This window comes from Rosa chinensis, chromosome 2, assembly GCF_002994745.2.
Source record: "Rosa chinensis cultivar Old Blush chromosome 2, RchiOBHm-V2, whole genome shotgun sequence".
Classification (NCBI taxonomy): domain Eukaryota; kingdom Viridiplantae; phylum Streptophyta; class Magnoliopsida; order Rosales; family Rosaceae; genus Rosa; species Rosa chinensis.
Genome location: NC_037089.1, coordinates 30,484,919 through 30,495,310, shown reverse-complemented (window position 1 = coordinate 30,495,310; position 10,392 = coordinate 30,484,919). Strand labels below are relative to the sequence as shown.

Genomic DNA, 10,392 nt, shown 5'->3' with positions numbered 1-10,392 from the left:
TAGATCGAAAGAACGATGTTTGTGGTCGATCGTTTTCTTCTCAACAAACTCTAAGTTTGGAGGACTCTACAAGCTCCAAGTTTGGAGTGAGCACGAACCCCCCACAGTTTGGCTTTTGGTCTTCCCTATGAAGAAGAAAGGTGGATAGAAGAATGGAAGTTGCAAGTCCCTGAGAAAAAGAAGAAAATAATGAAAAACTTCAAAAAGGGGAATTTGAGGGCTACGAAATTAGAGTTTTCAGGGTTAGGACTTCGTGCTGATAACGTGTTTTAGAGAAACGGGAATTGAGAGAAAATCGCTGTGTATTCTCATTGATAATAGGAGCCTCTTTATATGGAGGATTACAATGCATAGAATCCGAATCATACAAGAAAAGATAATCATACATTGAATATGAATATCTAGATTCTTCTAATTAAACCTCCTTTCCCTCAAAAAAAGATTCTTCTAATTAAACCATATTACCATTAGATCAAGTAACCTATGGTTTGGGCCAGACACACAAATAGAGATTTACTTGAACAAGGGAATGATTTTAGGGAATAATTATGGAATCTGTAAAATAGAGAATCTGTTGGAGTTTGAGCAAAAATTTTTTTGGAGATTTTAATTTTTACTTCTCTATATGAGCTGTTGTTGGAGATGCTCTAATGATACAATTGAGAATCATCTTGGCCTCCTTGCTTTTGAAGAGCCTCCTGTTCACGCTACACAAGCTAAAGTCTCTAAAACACCTACAACAACCGGGAGTAGCCGTAACATTAGTTCTTTTTCTTTTGTTTGGGCCGCTCCAAAAAAAAAAAAAAAAAAGAACTTTTAGTGCTGCAAAGCAAGACTGTTTTGATTTCCAATTTGGCAATTTATAGTCCGTGAATGGCAACTGTTTCTCGTGTTGGAAAATGGAGGAGAACCGTACTTTGTCTCAGCAGCAGCAGCAATGGCTCGTACTTAGAGGCTCTAGCCAAAGCCTCCGACGAAAAAGTCCCCAGCTTGCTTCTCTACAACTACCCTTGTTTCTCCGGCGCCTTCTCCGCTCTCTTCGGTCACCTCTTCCACTCTCGCCTCAACCTCCCTCTCCTCGCCCTCCCTTTTTCAGATCCCATCCAATCCCTCTCTCTCTAACTTTCTCATCATCCATAAATGCCCTTTCAACTCTATTCTTAGGGTTTTACAGTGTACTCGAGGGCTGGAGTGGTGCTATTTCCTTGATTTTCTTGGACTCTGTACTTGTGGTTGTGATGTTTCGAAATGATTCATGTTTCGAGTTTTGATTAGGGTGATTGCTTTCGAGTGAGTTTTCCGAAGAGGATTGCCCGGACAATCTCACATTTTGAAATTAGGGAATGGATGCAACTTTGTTACAAGTTGAGGAGAGGGATCGTGTGGAAATGGTGCTCAAGTACATTGAGGATGGAGATCTCCGTCGCTGGAGCTTACCGGATATTAGGGCCTTTAATATTGGACTTAGTGAATGGCGCTCAAAGTTGAATTGCTTTACTAAGCCATACATGTATGAACAGGTTTGGAATGTAGTGCTGTTGGGATGGTTATTTGATTTTGAACACAAACACACACACCCTTCCTCCTGAAATATCCATCACTTGCTTGCAGTTTTTCTCATTCAGTTCTGACTGTTGACTTGTTTAAAATCAATCTTGATGCAGTTACTGGAGATAAGTGCTACGGATGTTATTGCTAAGGAAAAGTCGTACATTTCTGCTCACCAAAAGGCTGCAAATAAGTTACTGGATAAAGCTCTCAAAATAAGGTTGGGCAGAGGATTTTACGGGGAGTGTCTGGTGAATTTTTTTTCCTCCTTTTCAAGTCATTTTTTCTTTTTCTGCAGGTGCTACTTTCTTATGATTTTTGTACTCGATATTGGTATGCTAGGACAGTCTCTAGTGTCTGTCTGCTTGACATGCAATTATTTTGTGCCATTTATTTTAATGGGATTAAGAACTACTACTTTCTTCCTGAATCCTTCACTTTTTTCTCTAGATGATCCTGTGAATAACTAAGCACATATTTATTCATTGTAGGGAGTGAGAGCTGATGGGAATTCCGAGTTAAGCGTTGAAATTGGCAAGCAGCTTAGTGTGAAAAGTGCCGCTGCTGGTCTTAGGTAACTAAGAGAAAGTACTTTGTATTTCCATTTCATACATTTTTTACACAAATGATTTCTACACGTGATGCTCAGTTGCTCACTAATACATCAAATGTTGAAATGGTTTACGGGTCTTTCATGGACTGATGTCATTATCTGGTCCCACAATATGCACAGTACTAGTTAACTGGATGTTTTAATTGGATTGGCCCTTTTACACTTTTTTTTTTCTGAGCCATGCAACTTTATATTCATTTCTTTGCCATCAAGGCTTTCAATAAGATACGTCGAGCATTTCATTTAGGTTTCATAGTTAGAATGTTGAGACAGTTTAGAAGTTCCTGAGCTATGGCAGGATTGATTCTATTAACATTTTCAAACAGCTCTGAAGGTCACATTTTTACTGATGCAAGGATGCATTTTTAGTAGTGCTGTCATGCATTATCACAGTAGCGAGGTTAAAAATCCTCTTTGCCTGCCCAACACCGAGCCTGATGCCCTGTCCACATGCTCGATTTCTGATGTCAGGGTTGTTTTTATAGTACTTCTGTCAGTTATTGTTGGAATTTGCTAAAGCAGCAGCAACTTAGTTAGAAAGGAATTTAAGAGAATAAAATCATTGTTGGCTATCCTAATTGCTGATTACAAGTTTATTAGGATGTTAACAGCTTTTTTGGGGGGTTGGAATGGATTGGGGTGGGTATTGTGGTCGTGGAGTGAAGAGGTGTTTGACAATGTCAGGAAAGAGAAAAAAGGATGGTGGAGGCAAAATAGAGGAGCTAACCTTTCAGGAAAGGTAAGAGGTCTTAGATATTGATAAAAGGCAGGGAGTAGGAAGTCCTAACTACTTCCGTTTGGGAAATTTGGCCTTCAAGGAAGAAATGAGGTATAGGCAGAGAGCCATAGTTGAATGGGCAAGGGATGAGAATGTCAACACCAGTTTTTACTCAAGGTTGTTTGTGAAAGGAGGAAGAAGACCTACGTAGAAAGACTGGAAGTGCAGGATGGTAAATAGTAGTAATTCAAGTGAAATAGAACTATAGCCGAGAAAAACACATCCATTTCATTAAATAAGTTTGCAATTTTGAAAGGAAATTCAAGTTCTTTTTGGTCTTCCAGCTCATAAATCGGATCAATGTATTTTTACGGATGCCTTCTTGAAGGTTTGAAGTGGAATTCAAGAGTTCTGCATCCATCTCAAAGAAGCAGCTGATAGTTTTAGATGACAAACATTGATTTTTTTTTTTAAACACAGACACATAGTTCCTGATAATATTTAACATTAACCCTTAGGTTCTCTTTTCTATTTATTTTTGATATTTTATACCAATCCATTCAAGTCTCAAAGAGGACAGCTAGTCTCTTTCCTCTTTAAAAACACACTGTGAATAATGATTCGATCATTGCTCAATTGATTGTTTCTTATCCGAACAATTTGGTTGGAGAATAATTATCCATATTATGACCCCAAGAGTGACCATGTTGTGATGTTGGTTCATATCTAACAAGGAGGCCTTTTTTGGTCCAGAGTGACATACCTGTGTTAGTGGAGAAGATAATCAGTAAGAAACAAAACAATAAATCAGTAATTCTAGGACTTGATTTAAAGGTGGTGTCAAGTCTTAATGTGAGTCAATGTATTGGGTCTTGGAGAAGCTTGTCTATTAAATTTTCTCTGAGCAAGTTTTGTATTTCTACGAGTTTTTGGGTCAGTTCTCTTGGAGCCTAATTTCTTGCCAACAAAATCTGATGAGTAGAACTGAAGCTCTATTGAAGGGCTTGGCTCACTGATGTCTCATTTACTTTCTCCTCTTTTCTGCTGCATTAAATTCCTTTTTGGGTCTGGAATCAACTTCTCTAATTCATTTCACTTCAATTTTTACAATCTAAAGTCATCATCCAGACTAAGATCTGCCTCTAGTTAGGAAGCAATGGTAGTGGCAGAGATAAAATTTTTATGTTTCATGGTGTTATTAACAGACTTTTGGTTGAGTATTAATTTTTTGAGATGAAACAAAAGCATTTTAAAGGGGGTTTAGCTTCTTGAAACTTGTCAGATAGAAACTACTGGCATTTGCATACATTAGTCATTTGTGAACGTAAAATGATGGCATATCATGTACTCTTATGGTTTTCCATGCATACGCTTTGGGTGATTGGAGTTTAGATTTCCATTTGAAATGTTTCTTGGCCTCATATATGCTATTCCTGAAAGTTGGATGGCTCTTTATTTGCTTTTATTTACCTTTTATAGTTTACATGTTACTAAATATTTAATGGAGGATTTACCACCATGTAGGTTTTCAGGAATAATCATCATTTCCTTAAGGCCATATGGATAAAGTGTCCAAATTAGAGATTTTATAAGGTTAAATTGCTTGTTTAGACTATGTTATAATTGAGTAAGAAGAAGAAATGAAAGAATTTTTAAATTACTCCTTCCCCAGTTGCATCTAGTCATATCTCTTTAGTTTCCAATTAATTTTTATTCTGCCCAGACAGTCCAGTGAACTCCTTTTCCCCTATTTCCTGACTTTCATGTGTGTTTTTTCTTTTCTTTTTTTAATGAAAGTATGTTTCTAAACTAAAAGATGAAAAGAAAAAAGAAAATTCATGTCATAATCAAATCCATTATATTGAATGTTTTGAAGTCTTAATCCTTCTTTTGAAATCTTTCCATCAAATGGAGCCCAAGAGTAAATTCATTCTTGATGCAAGGCCTATTGGAGCTGTTATATACATGCAACGGAAAAACCTCAAAATGTGCTTAAGGAGTATTGATATTGCTACCGATACCTCTGAAGTCGCAAAGGTGTGGCTTCAATGCTCCATTATTAGTGTGATCAGTAATTGTCTTTGGTTCTGTTTTGTTTCAATAAATTAGAATTTTGTTGTTGTTGTTGTTGGTGCTTTTCATCATGTCTAATAATGTCGGTGACAATATGTGAAGGCATATGGAGGAGGAGGCACCCCAAGTTGTAGTTCCTTTATTATAAGGATGGATGAGTACAATCAGTGGGTATCAGGAAATTCAAGATGAACATTTCAAGGTGTGAAACACCATCACAAAGCTGATTTTCCATGTTGTTGAATTACCTGACCTTCTCTCATTGATACTAATAGTCTATACTGCTATAAATTCCTATGTCATTTTTCACTCTGGCATTATCATATATTCCTGCACCCACTTTTGAGTTATTCTTTTTTGGAGAAGAAACTGAAATTCTATTAGTGAAGACAGAAAATCCAGTAGATGATACATTCCAAAATAAAACAATACTATCAAGGAAATACACATTTCCAAGATGACATCAGTTTATCACCTACCTGTAGTTTTCCAGTGTAACAATAATTCTGATAGATATAATGTCTAACTCTATAGAGACTCATGCCCATAGAGCACCGACTAATTGGATCCCACAGCTTTTACACACCCATCCCGATTTCGCTCATCCAAATAACCCAAGAAACTGCCAACATCCCTCATTCACCTTTTGATCTTCTTGCCTCTTCTTGTACCCTTAAATGCCTACCTAGAAACTCAACACCCGCTTGGAATGGTCACCACCCTCTCCCCTACCTTGAAAACAACAGACAATTGAGGATTAACATGAAGGAATGGCCTCCATCTTTGACAATACCTCAAGGATATTGTCACAAGTACTAACTTTCCCATGAGCCGCCAACCAAGTAAGCACTTGAACCTTAGAACGAATGCTTTCAAATTTGATCAGCTGGATGAAATCAGAAGAAAACTTATAAGAACTACATATAAATGTCCCTGAAATTTCTAAATTCAAGCCCTTAGCATCCCTCTCCAAGCCACCACCAACTTACAAACACTCCAAAAAGGAAAAAACTCCAGTAGGTATGTCTTTTCACATGCTTTGACTTAAGACTTAAAATCTACAAACCTCGCAGTTTCTGATTGTCCCTGATTGACAGCCTCTATGATCTGGGAAACAATGCCCTCTTTTTTTTTTTTTTTTCCCCTTCCAATCAGCCACCACTAACTTACAACACTCCAAAAAGGAAAAAAACTCCAGTAGGTATGTCTTTTCACATGCTTTGACTTGAACCTTTAACATGGGTCTAGCCATCCCAGCCATTGACATTTAGTCCATATTTACTCCTATCACCCTATGCCACAAAGGTGCCTCCTCCAAAAGGTATTTCCACAATCACTCCTCAAGCAAGGCCTTGTTTCTTTCGAAGATCCCCATTCTGCTTACTTTTAGCCACCAGAGCCAATTGATTAAGTCGTCTTTCTTTCCTGCCTCTCTACCCTGCACGAGAAATTTCACTTATTCTCACACAAACAAAATTTGATTTCTGAGGACATTTTCATCAGTAGTTCTGGTTAAGTCTTGTGAGTCTAATTGGTTCTGGTAACTAGTTTTAATTTATTTTTCCTAAGTGGTTGTCAATCTCAGGGTGTGGGATATGGTTGGTGGCCTGTTAAATGTAGGTTAGATTGCAGGGCTCAAAGTAGTTATCTTGATCTTAGGACCCATAAAAGCCTCCTCTTCTTTGTTAGATTCATTTAATATTATTACACTTGTTGTTTCTGTTCTGTGCTTGTCAACAAGAGAATGAAGTTACACTCATTCCCACACAATTGCTTTGACTATACTGTAGGAATTGTGATTCAATGCTGTTGCTGCTGGCATATATGGACTGGACGTAGGCTTCTTTACAAATAGTCCTACTGTACCTCCCAAGGAAGAACCTCGTCATGGCACCTTAGTTTCCAAGGGTCGAAACGTCTCGCTAAACCCTAGATCACAGATGCATGATGCATCAGGGTAGACTTGGTCACCTGGGCATGTCTGAGGATCATTCAAGCGTGGATGGAGTTCAGCAGCCAATATGCTTCCACAAGGTTGATGGTACTAGCAAGAAGAGATGTTCTATCGACTTAAGCATACATTGCAAAAATATATGCCCGAGGGATCGCATGTATCAAAATATCTTCTGAAATTGTTAAAGTATTCAACTGGAATATGTTGAAAGTAGATTATATCCACTTTTATGTTGCAATGGATCGAAGATAACTATTGATTTGACATATGTGTATGCGAAACGAAGAGTTGGTAGAAGTAACTGCACTTCTATGGTTGATTTTCTTATTCACCGGGGCTCTGGTGTCCACTTTTAATTTTTCTATATCCACCTTAAGTACCATTTTATCATTTTAGTTTAAATTTATTTATATTTAGCACACGTAAGTAAAAGCTTAACCAGTCAACTGAGACCTATTAGTTTATGTAATGTGCTGTACAAGATTGGTTCCAAGGTATTGGCGAACAGACTGAAGCCTTTTCTTCAAAATTTTATTTCACCTTTTCAGAGCGCATTCATGCTTGGGCGTCTCATATCGGACAACACACTGATGGCCTATGAAATTGCTCATTTTCTGAAGAGATGAAGGGATGGTAAGGTTGGCTCTGGGGCCTTAAGCTCGATATGAGCAAGGCGTAGTACGACCGGGTACTCGCCGTTTCTTGAAGCGGTGATGCACCGGATGGGCTTCCATGCACGATGGGTGGGTTGGATTATGAGGTGTGTACGTACGGTGAGCTACTCTTTCATGATTAATGGTGAACCTCGAGGTAAGATTATTCCAATGAGGGGCTTGAGACAAGGGGATTCCATTTCACCCTTTATTTTCCTTATGTGCACTGAGGTGTTATCGAGATTGATTTTGAAGGCGGAGGAAAAGGGCGCTCTACATGGCCTAAAAATTTGTAGAGAGGCTCCAAGTATAAGCCATTTGTTCTTTGCGGACGACTCCTTTATTTTCTTTAAGGCGGAGATGGAGGACTATGAGAACTTGAGGAGTATATTTGTGAGCTATGAGGAAGCATCTGGACAAAAAATAAATTTTGACAAGAGTAGTGCTGCTTTTAGTCGTAATGTGCCTGTGGAGAAACAGGGAACTCTAGCGTCTGTTATTGGAGTATAGAGGGTGGACAAACATGAGACTTATTTAGGGCTGCCTATGGATGTGAGTTACTCTAAGATGGAGGCATTCAGTTTCTTAAAGGAGAAGGTGAAGAAGAAATTACAGGGGTGGAGAGAAAAGACTTTGAGCTCCGCGGGCAAGGAAGTCCTCTCGAAATTTGTGGTACAATCAGTTCCCACATATGTTATGAGTTGCTTCCAATTGCCTCTGCAGATATGTCATGATATTCATCAATTAATGGCAAAATTTTGGTAGGGGTCGAAGGAGGATGATAAGAAGATCCATTGGTTGAATTGGGAAAAGATGTGTGTGCGTAAGAGTGAAGGGGGCATGGGATTTAGGAACTTGGTCTCATTCAATTTGTCACTTCTTCCAAAACAAGGTTGGCATATATTAACCAAGCCGGATTCCATTGCGGCTAAGCTTTTTAAAGCGAAATATTTTCCAAACTCAGATTTTCTGCATGCTGAGGTTGGACAGGACATTTTTTTTACTTGACGTAGCATCCTGGCTGGTAGAGAGACGTTGGCTAGGGGGTTGAGAGTGCAAATTGGGGATGGTAGAGATGTGTCGGTGTGGGGGGATGCATGGCTGCCGCTGCCATATAATTTCAAGCCGTTCTCATCACCTATGGAAGGTACAGAAGACTAGAGGGTTTGTGATTTGATCGATCAAGAACAGAAGGAGTGGGCTAAGCCGGTGATCGAGGAGCTATTTATAGATGTGGAGGTGGATATTATACAAGTAATACAACGTATCCCTCAAGTATACGTCCAGCAGCGGATCGATTTGTTTGGCATTATGGCAAGAAGGGTGTGTTCAGTGTTAAGGGTGGCTATAATGTAGCACGAGTACTGGCAACTCATACTACGGCGGCCTCTTCCTCTGATGGAGTGAATAGTGAGGCTAGTGAGGTTTGGAGTGCGATTTGGAGAGCGAGAGTCCCACCCAAGGTTTTCATTTGTTTGGAGGCTCCTGAGGGGTATCCTACCTACACGCGATGCGTTACAGAAAAAGGTATGCATTTTGGATACCAATTGTCTGTTCTGTGACAAACGTGTAGAAAAGGGATGTGCATGTGTTTAAAGATTGTGAAGCACTTGATGTGTTTTGGCATGCTAGTGAGGTTGGTTTTATACCTAGAAAACAGCCAGGAGATATGTTTCAATGGTGGATTAGAGATGTTGTGGGTTCGGTATCTAGGGCCCAGGTGGATAAGTTTTTGGTGTGCTTGTGGGTAATTTGGTATGAATGTAATAGAATTACATGGAGAGGAGGGGTTTATAATCCTTTGTGCATGGCTAGGTGGGCTGCTCATCACTCGGAAGAATTCCGAAAACTGCACCCAGTAGCATCAAAGGCCACGAACCGTCCTCTGTCAAGATGGGTTTGTCCACCTAGTGGAAGGCTGAAGATAAATGTGGATGGTGCTTTTAAATTGGGCACTGAACATAATGGCCTAGGGGTGGTGGTAAGAGATTGTGATGCAGTGTGTGTGGCAGCAATGGCCCATCATATACCTAATGCTACTTCTGCATTGCATGTTGAGGCTGAATCTGTTAGAGCTGGGCTGCTTTTATCCATACACGAGGGATGGTCCGAGGTTGAATTGGAGACTGACAGTGCTAGTCTAGCTTTTGCACTAGCCACTTCTAATGAGGACTTCTCTGAAATTGGTAGGATTGTGGATGATTGTAAGGAGTATATGGATGTTTTTTCTTTCATCTCGGTACACCATATCTATCGTGAAGCAAATAGTGTTGCTCATCGTTTAGCACACTTTGCTAGTTATTCTTATTATGATGATGTTTGGATTGGAGACACCCTCTATTATTGAGGATGTTCTCTTTGAGGATGGTTGTATTAGTACACGGGGTTTACGCACCACATCCCCCTCGTCGTACAATGCTATGAATAATAACATCTAATGGGGCTGCTATCCCCAGTTCAAAAAAATAAAGAAAAAGTAAAAGCTTAACCAAGCAAACTAAACGAAATCTACGATGGTCCAAAACCTAGCCGCCTCGCTTGGGTTCTCTCTCATGGCAGCCGACGTCAACTTCCCCTTTTAAATGGAGGTATTCTCTTCACGTTTTGCAGGCTGCCTTTAGCCCTTCAGCGCTGATGTTTTCGGCGAACACCCAATTAAGCCAATCTCTCAGTCGGATCAGATCGATCAATTGATTAAGAACTCTTAGATTCCCAACGGTTAAGTCGAACACGTAATGACTATTCTAGATTGAGGCTAGCACAAGTTCTTCTTAGTTTGATAATGCTCCATAATGTTTTTTGGTTGCGTTACAATATGATTGTAATCAAATCC

At 39.4% G+C, this 10,392-nt stretch overlaps 1 protein-coding gene across 4 annotated transcripts; it reads left to right on the top strand.

Annotated features, from left to right (window-relative positions):
- The first annotated feature begins 737 nt into the window (after positions 1 to 737).
- LOC112187575 lies at positions 738 to 7,223 on the top strand. 4 transcript variants are annotated; one of them, XM_024326431.2, is made up of 6 exons: positions 742 to 1,520; positions 1,665 to 1,799; positions 2,040 to 2,122; positions 4,823 to 4,916; positions 5,055 to 5,154; positions 6,743 to 7,223. In XM_024326431.2, exons 1-5 carry the CDS (start codon positions 1,344 to 1,346, stop codon positions 5,142 to 5,144), a joined length of 579 nt encoding a protein of 192 aa, XP_024182199.1. In that variant the 5' UTR covers positions 742 to 1,343; the 3' UTR covers positions 5,145 to 5,154; positions 6,743 to 7,223. The 4 variants fall into 4 exon arrangements, 3 of the variants coding, with proteins under 3 accessions (XP_040370422.1, XP_024182201.1, XP_024182199.1); XM_040514488.1 differs by lacking the exon at positions 6,743 to 7,223 and having other exon boundaries at positions 738 to 1,520; positions 4,794 to 4,916; XR_002931133.2 differs by lacking the exon at positions 4,823 to 4,916 and having other exon boundaries at positions 739 to 1,520.
- Positions 7,224 to 10,392: the final 3,169 nt, after the last annotated feature.